At 37.7% G+C, this 18,714-nt stretch overlaps 1 protein-coding gene across 6 annotated transcripts in view; it reads right to left on the bottom strand.

The window, feature by feature from the left end:
- Positions 1-18,714, bottom strand: part of SEMA5A (semaphorin 5A) — a 326,582-nt gene that overhangs the window by 199,831 nt on the left and 108,037 nt on the right. For all 6 annotated transcript variants that reach the window (XM_067291026.1, XM_067291025.1, XM_067291022.1 and 3 more), the window contains one exon: positions 9,908-10,007. In XM_067291026.1, the coding sequence (XP_067147127.1) occupies positions 9,908-10,007 (100 nt within the window). The remainder of the gene's footprint in view (positions 1-9,907; positions 10,008-18,714) is intronic.

Genomic DNA, 18,714 nt, shown 5'->3' with positions numbered 1-18,714 from the left:
ATGAGATAAGTGACAACACTTGTTTCAATAGACTATTGAGATTATGTCCTGGCATGGCCTTTCCTCTACATCTATTTTCCTTAGTTCTACTGCACTTAGGTTTTAAAATCAACAATGGATGTCAAATAAAAATTACCACGTACCTTTTCGAAGCATAGATATAGACTTCTTAGCATGTAGGCATGTCTCTTGTCCAAATACGGTGGTGATAAAAGCAAGATAAATACAACTTTGCATGCTGAAACTAAACTGATTCAACACTGGCTGTAATTGGTAAAATTGCTTCCATTTGATGCTTAATGAATGAGGAAAGCAAATATGCTACATAAATCTGCATGCAGAAGGGCAATATAATGAGAAGAAAACACAACTAAGAGTATGAGATAAAGTATCCTGCATTCCTTCAAATAACTATAAGCAAAAAGTATAGTATAATACTAAAATAAGCATAAATAAGAATAAAATGTCTTGCTATCTTACGAGTTTTTTGAAAACTGAGTCTATAGCTCATTTTCCTAATCACTCTTTGTGTTTTAGGTCTCTGAGTCTGAACTGGATGCAGATACTGCTTCATGTATAGGGAAAGATGCAGATCCATAATTGAAACAGCAAGGTACAAAAAGTGGATGCAACAATAAGTACTGTTGCATTAAGCACAGCTTTGAATTAGAAGAACATAAAGGTGGAAAAGTTAGAGACTGAAAAATAAGAAAATGCCCATCACTTTAATTCAAGCTATTTCTATTTACGAATCCTAGTAAGTCTTTAATTGCATGATTCATGTAACTTCCACAGGACTCAAACTGTTCTTCTGAAATAAACCATTATAAAAGTTTGAAATGAGAAAGTTTGGAGAAAGTCCAGCAAAATAAACTAAATAACAGAGGCTGAAGAAAGGAACAAACCTTGAAAAGTTATTCAAATGTTTAACCTTCACCACGTGCCAAACAATAAAGGTTTGTACCAGCAAGTGTTCGGCTGTTACCTTTCAGAGGAATATCACCAGTGATGCGAGTCACTGTTATCACAGAAGGTCCTCTCATGTTAAGGATGATGCTAGTATTGTGGAAGTGAGCAGTTCAGTCACAGCAAGTATGATAAGAACTGGTTGGGTATATACAAAATATACACCTTTTATTGCAGGAGAGAGTTATACCATCAAACTGCCATAAAATAACCCTCTTCTGGTTGTCTGTCACTTTTAGATATGTAAAGATTTAATTAATTTTCTGGGCATGTTCCAATTAAATGAAGAAAAATCTTCTACACAAGTGGAGTGGTTTGCTTATATAGGGCAGAGGGCTTGGGGTGCAAAGAGAGAAAGGTTGAAACTAGACACATACAGATGACATCCTTATATATCATCAGACCAAGAATCTGCATCTTTCCCTATACATGAAGCAGGTCTGGATCCAGTTCAGACTCAGAGACCTAAAACACAAAGAGCAATTAGTGTACTAGACTCAGTTTTCAGAAAATTCATACGATAGCAAAAGGAAGTCCCCCATCACCTCCCCCACCTCTGGGGGGGGGAACTCCCACATGAACATGGGTTGTGGCAAACTCAGATATTCAAGGAGTGATAAAACTGACAGTGCCAAATCTATTGGGAAGACAACATTAAAAGATTGCTTCCTGTGCATTTCTCTCAGGAAACTGGATTTCACATAAAGGAAAACAAAATTAGTGAAATTTATTGGAAGGAAAAACAAATTAAGACCGAAAGTGAAAAGCACAAGCTATTTAAGAACCAATTTTTAAGGAAAAAGGTCATGATTCTGTAATCAAGAAAGGGAAAAACGTTGGGTAAAAGCTAACTCTAATTCTGCAATGTAGTAAAAGCAACAATCGAGCTAAATCAAAATTTATGATGTAGATTGATTTGGGTATATTAAGATACTACACAAAAATTATGCAAAAAAGCTAAGGACAATACATTGGAAATAAAAAAAACCCTAGGAAAGCGTTTTAGTTGAATTACTATGTGAAAATGGTCAAATTACAATAATGAAAACAGAATAGTCAATAAGTATTTTTAGTCTGCCCTTTGTAGGAAACAGAAGATTCATATCACATGAGAATAATGACCTACTATCTCATTGATAATCTATACGATGTGAAAATACCAAACAAAGACAAACATTTTCAGATGAGCAAGTCATGCTAATTCAACATAAAAGAAAATGGTGAAGTGATTTTTGGTCTTCTTATTGTTCTTTTTTAAAATAAACTGTTAAAATTACAAGAGTTCATGAAGAATGAAAGACTGCCAAAGCTTCATTAATGTTCAAAAGGAAAAAGAGAAAGACCCAAATGATCATAGGCTAACCACTGGACAATGAACTTGGCAAGGAGAATAAGAGAACTGCTGTTGGAATCTTTTAGGAAAGAAATACATTGTAAGAAATGAAATTAATCCAGTCAGCACAGGTTTTGCCAAATCTGATTTCCTTCTTTGACAGTTACTCATCAGGATTAGCAAGTCCTACAGCACTCACTGTTCTGTGGCTCCACAAACAGCCTTGGCAGTGACACGAGATCCTACACTGTACCACTCCTTCATGGATGACCAAGAATAGCTAGGCATCACTTCTAGACATCTCATGCCAGGGGCTTCTCCAGGAAAAGCAGAAAGATATTGGTGAGCTGTTCCTGCAGCCCCTCCTGAAGTCCCATCATGAAATATCATCTGAACAAGCTCCATTGTCTTCTCCTGTCAGCCCAGGCTTCTCACACAGAGCACCCATGTTCCCGCACTGGAGATGGTCCTGGGATATTTGTCACCTGCACACCTCTGCTGTCCCAAGAGTAAGGCTTTTCTGAATATTATGCCTTAGCCCAGAGAAGTTATTGAGCTTATTCAGCTACTGATTTGGTAAGCTGTTTATCAGATTCAACTGTATCACGGAATATCACCTCAAGTATAATTCAAAAAGTTATCCCTGTATATCACAGCTGTGGTTGACCACATCTTTAATACTCTATTTTATGTTGCAATGGAGCTTTTCGCTTTTGGCAGATATGGCATGCAGTGGACTACTAGTATACACCCACATTTATAGCCACGCAAATGCCACGTGGTCTTGTTACCATTTCAGTAATCAACACATTAATTTTCTGTTTCTTTTCAAGATCCTTTTTTAATTAAATTTAAATTTTGCTGTTATATCTCCCCCCCAAAACAATAATGGGAATAGACATTAAGAAGGTACAAATTGCCATAGTCTGCAGTCAAGACACGTACCTAGACTAGCACAAATGAAGTGTATACACATTAAGTCAAAGATTTAATTTAATTAAGACAGGAACCTTCACAATACCTTTCTTTTGATATGATTTCTGAAGATGGCTTGCACTGAAGTAACAGTGCACTCTCCCAAAACAGGGATGTCCCATTTACCCCTGCCATAATCCTTCTCCTCTGCCAGCCATGTACTCACTCCCATCACCCTGAGTCAGCTCTGAAGTTTCTCTGATTGTGCATCATGCTAGTTCCACTAATTAAAATATTAAAATAATATTAACCCAGCAAAAGAAAGTGAGCAATTCTGAGTTGACCAGGCTTACTTTGTGATCAGACTATTGCCAAAGCTGGTTCAAAGGAGGGGAAATTGCATAGTGGGGGAAGAAAAAAAAGCAGGAGAGGTACAAAGTGTTAGCATTTAAAAGTATTTAGGAACTTATTAGCAGGTAGGAAAGGGAGGCAGATGGAGGAGAAAAATACTCATATTTCAGGAGCAGTAAGCTGGTAATTTCTCTTAGATTTAACAAGAAACCATACCTTAGATGAGATCAAATCATTTAGTGGAAGGACAGACATCAATTACCCTGAACCAAGTATTAAATGAGTGATAAAACCCAGATGGATATTCAAAGTATATACCAACTAATTTGTGGTGCCTGTATATTCTCCCAATATGTAGCGCTCAGAGCACCTCATTAACAAGAAGTTCTCAGATTCTCCTGCTGAGAGCAGACAACTGCAAGAAGCAAACCTGTACAGCTATACATTCCTTTATTAAAGAGATCCTTAAACAACGGTTAATGAATCCTTCAATTTGTCTTTCCATTATTATGGCAAATAGTGGTAATGGTTCAAATAAACATTCCCAAACACACATCTAATTAAGTGAAAAGGCATACCACTGCAGTCCTTCATCAGGCAGATAAGGAGTGCCTCAGGCAATAAGCCACCTCAAGTTTAATTAACTTGCAGGAAAATTTACAAGAGAAAGACACTGTTATTAGGATGCTCTGTGTAAAAAATAATGTAAAATATGTCTAGATATATAATATTCAGTTAAAAAATGTTGAACCATAGATTTAAGACCCGTTTCTGATAAGAAACTATATATTTTGAAAGCAAAACTTGAATTTTAATAACTAAATTATCACAGTTTAAGAACAAACTCCAGCTAGACTCCTACCAGTTTATCGTTTCAAGCAGAAGAGGCTTGAGGGGAGGAGGGATACTTCATTATCCCTTTAAACACACAAGCTGCTTCTGACATAATGCTTCTGGCATAGTCTGAATAGAACCATTAAGAAAAAAAATTTAAAAATCACACACACACACACACACACACACACACACACAAAAGAAAAGAAACAGAACGGATTAAAAGGAAAACCTAATTAATTATTTTGCACTTCAGCAACATTTCTGTCCTGACCTACTGGGTTTGAGATCTTCTAGCTGACACTTGTTTTACCCAGAATGACTGGAACACTTCCTGCACTTTTTGTTTGGATTATAAGAAATAGTTGATAATAATTTAGTGCACTGTCAGGGAATAAGAAGAAATGGCAACGCACGCTTTGCCAAGGCAATTGAGACACTGCTGCATCCTCCCCCTGAACTCATCTTTCCCCATAAACTGACTTCTCAGGGAGGAAAAAGAAGAAAATGCTGGAGGAGATATGGCAAAGCGCTCCACAGAGGAAAAAAAAGGTAAGGTTGCTCTTGGGCAAATCCATGAGTTTTTGTGCTTACAGGCATTTCACAATATAGTAATCATTACCATTTTTCATTAGATGCTAAGTCGGTGCACTAAAAACACACACAGAAATATTCCTCTGAGTATTTTCAGAATAAGACACACGAACAGCTTCTCACTTCCTTGAGCTTAACTGAGGAGCTAATGCCCTAAGAGTAATCCTTTACTGATGCCACTTAGTTATAAAAGTAAATTCTGTCTCGCCGTATGTTTTTTTGTTTTTTTGTTTTCCTAAGGAAAAGATTGAATTCCCTAAGAGGTTTCAGATGGCAAGAGAAATCATTCATTTTATCTGTCAGGTCATATGTGATGTTAAAATAAGGCTTAGGGCAAATTTTAAAGACGTGGGTTCATGGCAATAGCTATATTGCCTTATTTCAAAAATAAGTAAACTTCTTGTATGTACTAACTACTGTTTTACATCTATGTTGGATTCTCTGTCTACAGAGTCCCTCATGAATCTATTTTAATTTTTTTCATTTTACTTAAATGTATTATAATCTCATACAACTTACCACAGACCTATTATGAAAAATTTCTTTTTACATTAAATCTAAACCTAATTGATATAATACTGAAAAATTTGTGATATTCCTCAAATGCAAGTTTTAAAACCCAGCAACCATAATAAAAATCCTTCTTCCCCCCAATTCAGCTTCATAAACTGGATTGGAATCTTCACTTTTATTTGAAGAAATGGCCCAAAGTGCATAGACAAAATTGGGCAAGATAAATTTCTCCCTCTACCTTTCCCCTCATCTGTCTCCACGCCTTCCACTTTGCCCCCTTCCCTCCACTCACACTTCTCAAAGCTTTCCGAATGAACTTTTCTATGTAGGCCATTTGTGGAAAAATATCCCAAGAAATCAGTCACCTGCAGGTTGTTAGGGAGATCCAAGCTAACTCATCAGTCATTTTAGAAGATGCTCCTCTCCCTCTGAAGCCCTTACCAATAGTACATATATTTGGTTTTGCACAGCAGATTGACAGAAGACAAAAGGACACTGTTTTAAAACAAAGTATTACAACACTTGTGTCTCAGCTTCAATGAATGTTATTAAGCAACCTGTTGTGCTGGAAGACATTAACGATTGTCAAGCGAATCTTTAATCCAAGGACAAGTGGAAACTTGGTTAAGCCTGAAAGCTGTGCTACCTTTCCTTGTACAATTCAAGGGGAAGGTATAATTGAACATGTATTGTATAACAATAATCAGAAATGAAAGCAGAAAATCAGACTCTACTTAAAGGTATTGGAATTCATTGTAGGAAAAGCATGCGAGTGTGGCCTAAAAGACAAGACCCCGCCATAGCTGAGTTACAGGACTTGTGAAAAATTTGAAACAACAAAATTGGCTGCAGTTACTTGTTTCCATTGCATTCAGAGAAATGGGACTTTGTGCACACTCTAGCAATAAGCCAGGCTGAGCCACAGAAAAACTTCCCTAGGATCAGCAGTCTGTCCCCCAAAATGAGAGCGGTGGGGTGGGCAAGTGGGGCATAGGGTGTTCTAAATCTTAGGTAAAACCTCAGAACAAGAGAAACACTCATGCCAGCATGGACAAGATGAGTAAAGTGAAAATGTGTGCTAGTATTGGACCGCTAAAGGAAACATTCACAGAAGCCTACAGACTATATAAGAAAACAGAAATAACACTTGAAGATGTCAAATTAATCAACTCAAGACCTATAAGAGAGTTGAGCATTTCTCAAAACAAAGTAAACTATCAACTGGAGACATCCCCCAAGTACTGAAATACAACTCGTATTCAGTGGAGAAAAAAACAGCAACACTGTATTTGTACAACTACTACAGAACACCCCCAGACACCCAGAAGACCAACTTTATTTCCAAAACTGGATAATCAAGACTATCTTAGCAATATAGGACCAAAAGGGACCTTTTTGGTTATTGCCTGCTATGGCAAGTAGTACAGCATAGTGTCCCTTTCAATATTTAGAGATCGCTTCCTCAAAAACAGTTTTGTTCGTGTTTTATTTGCACTGGGAAACAGTTCCAAAACTCATTGCTTCTTGAATAAATTACCTATGGCAAAAAAAAAAAAAAAAAAAAAGGTTTCAAGTTTTTTTGACAACCCTACTGTGTAGCTTACAGAGCTATTTCCTTCCCTAGAGGTAACCAGTGATGGATTTACAGGCGGTAACCGTACACATGCTCTGTTGTTGCTTTGCTATACTAAAATTCCAACCTTATTCATTCCTGGTTGCCTAAATAGCCTTTCCTTTTCTAACTTCTTCCTCTAAGATGGATGAATTTGGGGAAAGAGTTCACTAAACTCCACTACTGTGAAAAAAATCTATTATAAGTTTAAGCTGAGTGAGGACACAGCTCCAAACTTGGCTAGTGAAAATCCTTGCTGCAGTTCAGGAGAACGCCACCCTTCTAAAGCAGAAGCTTAGAGATAGGACATCATGCCCCTCTTCTGTTTGGATGCTGGATGAGTAAACCATAATGGGAGTGCTCCTCTTTGCAAGGTAAATGGAGCCATACATTAATATGAGTTTATTTGTTGCTTTGCTGTGTGCCACATTACTACTGAATGATTGGGTAGAGAAGGGTAAAACATTTCAGAAGACTACAATTATTATTTTCACAGCAGAACAGAAACTTGTAGTTTTTCTTAGTAAAATCACTTTGGACATAGCTACTAGTTTTTCTGTACTGAAGTGTCAGCACAAGGACCCAAGAAGATAACGAAAACTTAATTTGTTGGAATAATCCGAGAGGAATAACTGCATATCAAAAGATATTTCACCAGTGAGCAAGAATTAACAAAGCCTCCTCACTATCTTTATGACAGAACGTTTGAGGATTAGCACAGAAGTGACTCCTTCTAATGGCTCTTCAGATGCATGAATTCTGGGAGGCAGCTGCACAAGAAATTTGAACTCAAATGTTATTCACAGGCACAAATACAGTAATGTTAGCACCCTGCTCAGATGGCCTTGGGTGAGGGATAACTACAAACACTGCTTTAAGGAAAAACGCAAGGAACTGATTGCTCAAGGGGAAAAAAAGAAAAAAGAATCATTCAGGAGTTTGTTGCCTCTCTTCTTAAAACTTGCAAAAATTCTATGTTCCTGACAACTGCGGAGCCAGTCAAGACTTTAGAAGACTGCAAACATCATGAAAATCATGCTGACAGCAAGTGGACTCGCTCTTCATGATAATGTGGACTACATGTAAAAGGTGCATGATCAAGATGATCAACATTTGCATTTTGGGACTACAGCACCCTGGCAACTGGTTGCTGGTCTTTTCTGTCTATGACTCCTTGACAAACAATATCTTTCACCATATTGCATGGCACAATGTTTAAAGAGGAGAAAAATGCTTAGTGAAAAGGATACAAATATCAATAACATGTACAATTGGAGAAACCTACTGGCATGTACAGCCATCCTAGAACGAGGTCTCCGGGGCTGCACTCTGGAGAGTGGGAGACAGAAATGACTGAACAAATAACAGTCAGCTTTACTGGACAGCTGATAACAAAGATTTCTGTTGTGTTTTTTAAAATGTTGAATATTTTTAATCATATAATTTTAGCCAAAAAGAGATATCAAACTCTGAAACACTAATATCCTGTAGAGAAATCAAATGAATCGCATTGATCTTACTGTGTTTGGCCTTTTGGCAAAGACAGAATTGGCAACTGGTATTTTTTGATAGTCACTGATTATTTGTCAAAATGGTCTGAAGCTTAACCCATTCAAATTCAAAGGACTTCATCAAAAGCACAGATTCTAGTGGGCATATTCTTCCCTGAAATTTGAGGTCCCAGGTAAACACTATGCAGGAAAAAAAGGAGAAAAAATTAATCTACTTTTTTTCAGAGGTTATTGAGATCTACATGGTGTGCACTGATCCAAAATACGATTCCTTGGGACTGAGGAGAGGCTCAGACTCCGACTTTAGCTGTCTGTCTTTATGGAATAGCACCAAACAGTTCAAGGTCTTATATCTCATTTTATTTGGTGGCTTACAGGAGAGCAAACCAACATGGGTAAACAGTATATCCCTGTTCCAGGGTACTAGACACACAAACATATTCACACACACACAGAGTTGCCAATGAAGTTGCTCATCTACAGGGGCAAAACTTTCTCGCAGTGCATTTTCTGACTCTGTATTTTGAACTTCATTTTCAGCTCAGAACCAAAGAAGGAAACAGAAGTTCACTCCAGTGTTAAATAAATATCAAGTGACTGGAAATTTGTAAATCAGAGAGAAAAAGACAGTCAAAATGCAGATTTCAATAATAAGTTCAGTTGGTTAAAATCTTTTGCCATCTAAAAGGTTTTACTATACTTTATATGCTAAGAGAAGGGAAAAAAAATCATGTTTAAGGCCTGACACAGCTTCACTCTTGACATCTAAGACAGTTTCACTACTGGTCACAGTTTGCAAAGTACTGTCTTACTGTATCAAAACCATGATTATTCACCACTGTCTAATTCTGAAGTCCTTAATAGATTGCAACCAGGATTACCCTGACTAATTATTAGGACCATCCAAACAAGAAGAGAGGTACTGAGTAGCCAAATTTGCGTCTGTTGAAAATTTTATGCTAGACTAACTTTTGCCACATTGTCATAAAGCATCTGCCTTGTTCTTCTGTACACAAAGTCTGAGAGCACTCCAGGACAGTCCTCTTAAAAATGGGAAGAGCAGTGTTGAGTTATTAGGCTCCTGGAAACCAGGCAGTCTGTCTTTTAACTTTGGTCAGGAATAAGAGAAACAAATGGACACAATACTCAGTTTAGTGGGTCTGGAAGGCTGGGGAGTCACACGAGAGCAAGTTGGTGATACAATTTGGCTCAATACTACTTGTCTACAAAGAACAAAATTCAATCTGATGTAGTGTGAAAAGGAAATGTTTTTCTCACCTTGCTCCAGCAATAAGCTCTTTTTGTCCTGGGTCAAATGTTAACTGTGAGAAGTCTACAGCATTTTCTGCTCTGAACACATGTAACCAAGGGACGATTTCTAAAAAAAAAAAGAAAAAGAAATATACTTGTTACTGTAAACGTCTACTGTAAATGTCATAGTTATAAGACATCAGGTAGCCAACACCACACTTGCAGATACTGTGGGGCTGTAAGTTTTCTCAGTGTGGTCCTCTCAGGGAACACAGGAGACTTTTACCACCGTATCACATAATCTGCACTATAATCTTATCAAACAAAGAACAGCCACCCAATAAATGATTGAATGAAGTATAAAAATTTTGTTCTTACTTATAAGCCAGATGTGTTTTTTTCCTTGGGTAAGGCAAACAACAGCAGAGTATAACCCTAATCCATTGGTAGATAACCAAATGAGGTCAGACTAACTTCCTGTGTATCAGAAGCAGCTGAGGATGTCTTTAAAAAAAAGAAAAATCTGACCAGAATTCTGTGGAAAATAATAAGAAAAACTAGCACGTTTGACTTTTAAAGTGGTTAAGACACAAGGAAGGAAAAAGGGAAGATGCCTGACACTCAGAAGAGAGCATTTTTTATCTGTCCTACTCAGACCAATGTAACATTATGAAAAACAGACAGCAGACATGTGGGTAAGTTGCTGAAATTCAGCAGTGAATGTTATTTGTACTCAGAATATGAATCTGTTTCTAGTTTCAAAGTTAAACACATATAAATAACTGCACCAACCCCTTAAACATTGCCATTATTATTAATTGTTTCTGCATCCATATCACTAGCTGGGTACCCAAAGTGTGGTTGTATTAGCACAAATGTTGTTCCGGGAGCACAGAGAGATTTTTTAGGCAGAGTACACAAAATTGCTGTTTATGAAGTATAATGATATTAATGGTTCTTAAAAAAAAATTGCAGTTGTACAAAAGCCTCATCCTCTAGAGTTTCTCTTCCAATTCTCAGGATATCAAAGCCTTTTTATTACTATTTTTAATGCAGCCACAAAACAGTATTCCAGAACATAAGCAGAAGGTTAAGTGGACAACGTATGTATGACACAATGGCACTGTGGAACTGCCTATTTAAAGACAACAGGTCTGAAACGGTCAAATAAAAGGATCAAAGGTGTGCACGTTGTGACGACCATTTGGTACACACTGTCAACACCAACCTCTCTGAGTGTGCCACGGCCATGTAATTTTTGATACTGAGATTGCCAGTTACAGCTCGGGTTGTTCAACAGGACCCATTGTAAGTTCTGGTTTTGGGCTCACTTGCATAATTTTCCTATTGCAAATGTCTGGATTGAAATAATCTATGTCTGGTGCTTGTTCCAGGGTGATTTGTTCTTAATTTAAGTATCTAAGTTTTAGCACAAATAGGTTATCCGTTTCCAAGGGGAGGGTCCAGCTGAAAAACATTATTTTGTGTTAGAACTGTATTCAGCTATTGCCGAGAACCGTTAAACGTGCTGTGCGGAAGCTGTAGCACCACACGCTTTGGGAGAACTGATGGATCCTTGCAGTGGAATCACGTGGGTGTCAGAAAAGCAACTTCTGCATTTTTAACGACAGCCTATATGAACATGGGCAATCGCAGGCCTGTAACGTCTGTCTGTATATGTTCAGTAGAGTTTGGTAGCTAAATTCACCATTGATTCCACTAGCCATAAATTCCCCAACATTTCTGGGGGAGGCAGGAAAAGGGCCATTAGGGCAAGGTACCACTCAGGCTGGAGAGCAAGAGGAACACGAGGACCTGCCGAGAAAACTCTCTGAAATCAGATCCCCTCTCCTTCTCCAAAATATAGATTATTTTATTCTTCCTTTGTTGTATTCAGTATTGGTCTTGCTCAAGATAAAGAGGGAATAGGGTCAGGGAGAGCAAAGGGCAGCAAAAGCAACTGTTATTCTTTGCCGCAAACACTCTGAAACAGCAAATCCTGTGTCTTACAGTGGCATCGCATGCCTCACAGGGGTAAGCCCGTATGGGAAAAAGTTATAACTTTTGTGACATTTCTGTAAGGGAAAACTTTTTCTAGAAAGCAAGAAAAAAGTACATCCAAACAAAACCCCACTAAATTGTAACAATAAAATCATATTGGGGAAATTCTGTTTCCAGTTACACTACTGAAAATTCAAGTAATTAAATTAACAGAATAATTTCAGATTTATTACTATCTAAACAGTAAAATATAGCTGAAGAGCCATATGTGAAACATGATCTTTCAGTTTTGATAAGAATTATCTCCTTAGAGTCAGAGATGAATAAGAAGCTATTAAAGGACTATCAAATATTTTCCTTTGATTTAAAAACTCAAGGTTACATAATGAGTAATAATAGTTTCACTTAATTAATGGTTTTCTGGCAGGTGCAACATGACATGCTTTATAAGGTAACACAGCTACAGATTTTATATACTACAACAGTTCCACAAATAAATGTGCAAGTTAATTTTGCTGCCTGCTGATATGCAGCCTAATTGTACTGCCTGCTGATCCCAGAAAAGCATATGACAAACTGCCGCAGTCCCTCCCCTTTCCAATTGCAGCTCTCCTGGTCCTGATGTCCCCCTCCCCTTTCTCTGCTCCCAGCTAGTGTAACACACTAAAATACTTAGCCCTTCCATTACCCTCTCTTCTTACTCCTGATAGTGAAAACATTTGCTCAGACACACCTTCATTCTGGTGGGTTTTTTGTTTTGTTTTGTTTTGTTTTCAAGATAAACATGCATATTTACTGTTTTGCAGACATCAGTCTCTGACTTTAAGCTGTCTGTGCAAAAGCGTATTGTTGCATATGTACAATCATGACAGCAACTGGACTCCAACATATGCTGGGCCCTTTCAATACAACCATAACACATATCTATCAATTATCAGTAAATAAAAAAAATCATTAATATACGACTGAAATCTGCAGGACTTACAACTTGAAAACACTCCTGAAATAAAATGCATGTTTTCTTATGGACTTAAAAGATACGGATATTGAAAGAGCTGGAAATTCTGAGAAAGCCGCGGTTCTCTTTTCATATGCTGTGAATCACAGTGCGTTTTCCTGGGTGTTTCAGGGTGTGGTTGTTTTTTTTTTTTTGTTTGTTTGTTTGTTTTGAATAGCTTAGATTTAATGGGAAAGTTTGCCATGGCTCATAAACCTATGGCAAAGCAAACACACTGAAGGCCACTGCCCTTGTAATAAAGGTCAAGAGAGTCTCCTAAAGAACTTTATAGACAAACGAGGTTAATGATCAAAGCTGGGCAGGACAACATTAGATACTTGTCTGAATAATGAAAGTCCAGAAATTTGTCTCAATCTTACTTTACAATTAATGTCTACCCAACAGGCTGTGGCTTGTTCGGTTCACATTGTTCAGGGACTTGCCAAGGGCTGCTGACCTCTATATTTCTTTGTAAATGAAACAAAGCCATCTCTAAACTTAGTTTCATCATTCAGCCCTTCAAAGACAAGTAGAGCTACAGTAAACAGTAAAACAAATTGAGAAAACACCAGTAAGAATAGAATGGTATGTTTAGAACTGAATTCAGGAGTGATCTTACATGGTAAAGAACAAAGTTAAAAGACAGATATAGAGAACTCCCAGTTGCATTAAAAAATTAACATAGATATCAAAAGTTTCAGCAGTGTTTATGGTATAGATATAAGGCACCTCATGTCATGGTGTCCTTTTGTGCAAATAGTGATCACAAAGTTAAACACGGGCAGTGAAGTAACTGCTAGCAGAGAAATACTACTGTTTAAAACTACTAGATTTGCAATATTAGCAGAAGTCTCTGGGCGGCATCGGTACCACAAATTCACTAATCTGACCAGAGGAAAACTAAAGCATTCTACTGCATGCCAAAGGGATTTTATCTCAGGATGATACAATAATTCCAGTCTTGCTAAAGCTGTATAACAGTTTTAGTGTCACTTAGATCTTTTATTCCTGTGATACTCATGTTACTCAGGTATCATCTTCAAAGGCAACAAGAAGAGGCAGAAGTGTCTGCTGTGATCTGCCGCGCTGACCCCGTTATGTCACCCCTGGTGCCAGCCTTATTAACCCCAGAGATCTCTATTAAGTTGGCTGTCATGGCTAGCAAGAGAAGCTCCACCTGGTCACCCTTTCAGTGCGCTCTGTTCAGGGGTGTATTCGCAGCACTCCCCTCTCCAAGGACCCAGTGCAATGTACTTGTCAACTTTCTGCCATGACGTTTCTGTATGCCACCTTCCCTAACGATTTTTAAATGAGGGCTGAGAAGAACAAGATGTTCTGAATGATTTCTGTGCATCGCTGGTATCACTATGAGTGCGATTGTTAAGTTTTCCTTTTAAGCTTCCCATTATTACATAAATACTGCCCTGAATAAGAAATTCACTCAAAATAACTTCATAAAAACAACCATTGCTCTGTGCTGAAAAAAAAAAGGAGAAAGGCAGGCATGTGAGAGCCTCTTTCATCTTTTGCAATCAACTTTTCTCTATATGCTTTCTTTCTTACATTTCCTTTCACCAGTCATCTTTTCCAGCTCTTGCAGAGCAAGTCATTGACTCACAGCAGGTGAAAGGAGAAAGGCATCACAGCTAGAAGGAAGAAAGGAAACATGAGCAAATACTATCCAAAAAGAAAGAGAATTCCTTCAAGAAAATTCAGCCAAAGAACAGCCATACTTTATCTAAAACCAATCGCATTTCACCCCTACTTATCCAAAAGGGGCTGAGGCTTAGTACATCAATGTTTTTCTAGGACTTATTCAAGGTACGTGTTGCTCAGCACTCATGTACAGTGACTTCATGTTTGAAATAATTTTGAGCTCTAAATAGGAAAAAAAGTAAATAATTGGAAGAAAATACTTATAACTCCATACATATAAGTGACAATATAACTTATCATATCCTGGTGTTTGTTTTGTCAAGTGAACTTCTAATAATGCAGCTGTGAACAAAATTGTACATAGGACATCTGGGTTTGTCTGTGTGTCACTGTAGCAGGGAAAAAAAAAACAGGTAAAACTGAACAAACCACCCAGCAGGCTGCTTCAGCTGTGGTGCCACGAAACTCCACCACAGCTAATTTGTTCTACTTCTGGTTCACAGTGTATAAACCCATGCAAATAGAAGTCACTCTTTACATAGTTTTAATTTCTTTGGACTAAACTCGTCCTCTACCTATACTAGCCTAACTGTGTTGCAAAACAGGCCAGAAAGGGGTTTCCTGTTGAGTGTATTTACCATGAAAACATTAAAAGTGCCTTCTCGTTTGAGATCAATAAAGACAAGCAAATTTTAAAAAACTCAATTTAAATGTAATAAACACAGCAAATATTTTTCCATTTCTCTTACACATAATATAGTACATATATACTCAACCAGGATGAATTGCAGGCCAGGAAGGCACACCTGGTTCCTCTTCTGTAAATTTTTAGTATAACAAAAGGACTCAAACTACTGCATTAATCAAAAGGACAAAAAAAAAAAAAGTAACTATCTAACATTTTAAAACTAACAGAAGGAGAGAGTAATGGAAAAAAAAAAAAAGTTTTCTGAATAATCTGGGTCCAAAGCCCCAGTGAAATTCCTGGTCCACCTGTTACTGAGATTGGAACAGGGTCAGCATGTCCACTGTTTTGTATATATGGTACAAACCTTCAGATGTCAGGGCTAAGGAGGATCAGATCATGCATGTAACACAAATCTAACAGGCTGTGCTAGCAGAAGGCTCTGATAGTCAAAACTGAGTACACCAGAAATAGAGTGGATGGAAGATATTCGGAGAAAAGTATAACCTCGACCACAGAAAAGTGACATCAGCTTATGAAGTTTCACGGTTCTCTGTAAAACAAAAGGATTAGGACAGATAAGTACATCCTCAGTACTGCATTTTAACGAAAAAGATGTTGCATGTAGCTCTCCCCATATAGAAGACATACTGGGGCTGCTTGCACCATTGACTTTAATAATACAGAATTAAGGGTATGTTTCCATTGTAACCAGGAAACAAAAGAACATGCATTTATAGTAGCTAATGCACAACATTTAATAAAGTTGAAGATTAAGAACATTTGTTATTAAAATTAAGAATATTCTTTGATCTAGACAATACATTGAAAAAGTAGACATTCTGGTGATTAGCCAGTAAAGGAGAACTGTACAGTTTCTCAGATAGGGATCCAGGAAGAAACAACAAAACAAAACATCATTTTTTCCCTCCAAGGAAAAAATAAAACCGCTGCAAGACTACTGTTTATGCAAGGTTAGCTAATGCAATCCAGTCCTTCATAAAAAGAAACTACGGGAGTTACTGCTTTGCCCAGCAAGATTAAATCAGTAACCACAAACTAAAATATTCCTCTTATGTCTTACGATGCTACATTTGGAAACATGAAAACAAGTCAGATCTCCATCTGCAGATCAGAGCTCATCTTTGTTTATAGGGAGAAAAAAATAAATAAATATACAAAGACCAACTCCCAAACTCTGGCTTCCTTTCAAGATCCAGGAGTTTCCTGGAGATCTCTTCAGCTCGCAAATAAAGCAGCTGCCTTCCTTATACCATCCAACACAACCTAACCCATTCCTGAAGCCTGCCTTTCCTTACAAAGACTCAAAAAGCAAATAAATAAACAGGCAGCTCTTGCCTTATCTAGAAGCTTTACCTGCTTCCGGAGCTCCTTGCCACTTTAAATCATCTGTAACAAAACAAATCCCAAGACTATAAACCTCTGTAAACTATAAACCAGTAAGTTCACCACTTGCTTATTGGGCTTTTGTTTATTAAACAACCATTAGAAGCTACAGAACAATTTCTGAGGTAATAAGGCAGGGTTATAAGTAGTTTGTTTATTATTAATGGAAAAAATAGAAGATAAAGCATACTTAAAGTATCTGTTTCTTCACTTTAAACAAGTTCTGTATCACAGAAGAACTTGAACTCATGTTTTAAACCTACCTTAAATTTACTGCCTTCTACCCTCCTCCTCATATTTTTCATTGGTTTGCTCATTATTCACAAAGCCGTTGCCTCAGCAATTTGCTTACAGTGCTCACGGCGAGATGGGAGCCATCGCAGCAATTGCTCTGCCCTGATTCCTTGACCTGCTTTTACAGTTTGCTCCAACTTCCAAAGTCTCAAGGTCTAACATCCAGCCCACATTCCTCTTCTCTTTGTCCCGGCAGAGCTTCCCCCGCCAGAAGTACACATTTCTGTGTTCCTACGTGTGCACATGTGTCTATTACTGGGATAATTAAAGGGAATTTGGGTTCTGACTGTCTGTGCCCTCAGGGAAAAGACAGTAACATCTGCTACAATGACTACTTACTCCTTATTTTTCTGAACACGGGCTCGGAGCTGTTTATGTTTCAGTGTCCAAACATACGCATTGCATACAAATACAAGAAGGTGCAAGGAAAAAAGGACGAACTCCCACCTAGATGAAAGCGGTTTCGGTGTTACAAGCAGGGGTTTTATACACTTAGAATTAGTGAAGAGCTTTACAGAAATTAAGCAATGACAAAGTATCACCCATGATAACCAATTAGAGCCCTTTTGAGTTTTCTTTCTCTCTCATGCACAGAAACAGTAGGAAACTAGAGTCTCAGACCACTCCAGAAAAAAAAAATAAAAATCCTGCTTTGCAAAGTTATGTTAGCCAACTGCAGACATCTCATTGACCATACTTTTCCCACTTCTAAGGAAACAAATCCTTGACTCAAACACAGAGTACCTGATATTACAATATTTTTCAATTATACAGTACCAGTCATCTGAGGAGAGCATGGCACTTAAAAATATTAACTAAATATGTTTCACAACAGCTTAAGTTGCCAACAATTGTGCTTAGAAACTTTCAGTTGTCCAACCTTTCAGCCATATTTTGAACAATAATCCTAAAGTGATTTACAATCTGTCAGGTAAGCCAAAAATTGAAACAAAACAAAACAAAACAAAAATTGATCATTTTAAGGCAAAAAGCTTACCAATATTTACTAATTGCCCAAATTAGGAACCACTAAAAATACCATGCCAGCAGGCTACCTTAAAAAAAAAAAAATAAAATAAAATAATTAAAAGTTAAGGAAAAAGAAGGGAAGAGAAAACGGACACATCTGTTTTTTGGGGCTCAGATCTGAGTTTTCCCCCTGATTCATATAAATGCAGTACTGAATTGTGTTTTTTTACTTGCAGATTGCCCATGAACATCAACCTTCCTCCATTACTTTACTGTGTATATTCACTCTTCTCATTTTGCAGTGAAAAATTTATAAGTAGCAGCCTGAATGACATGACCTTGAGACATAAACTCAAGCCCACTGCTGCAGAAACACTGTGGGGATTGCAACCTGTTCCCTCACTCTTCAGCTCCTGGTGGGAACTGATTCAAAATTGCTGTCCTTCTAGCAGTCAATCAACTTTTTTTTAATTTTCCTGAAGCCGTCAGGAGCAGATTTAGTAATCCTTACTTTTATTAAATTGCGTATACACATGGCCATACAATAGATAGGAGCTGAGAGGCAGTGGGTGCTTAGAGGAGAAAACAAACCCAACAGAAAGAGGCAACTGGAGAACAGTAATATAGACTTCAGGTGTCCTGTTTCTACAGGCAACTAAGGAGTCACCTCTACTGGAGTTCACAGCTAGGATGAGTCTTCTGTACACCAGTAAGTAGTTACTTCTGTATATTAGAAGTAGTACTTCTGTTTTAATACCCTGTTTGCTTCAGCAGCTGGCTCAAGGTGGCCCAGAAGAAGGTGTAAGGAGCCTGCTGTAGACATCA

This window comes from Apteryx mantelli, chromosome 2 (assembly GCF_036417845.1).
Source record: "Apteryx mantelli isolate bAptMan1 chromosome 2, bAptMan1.hap1, whole genome shotgun sequence".
In the NCBI taxonomy this organism is placed as follows: domain Eukaryota; kingdom Metazoa; phylum Chordata; class Aves; order Apterygiformes; family Apterygidae; genus Apteryx; species Apteryx mantelli.
Note: the sequence above shows the minus strand (reverse complement) of the source record. Positions and strands in the feature narration are given on the sequence as shown.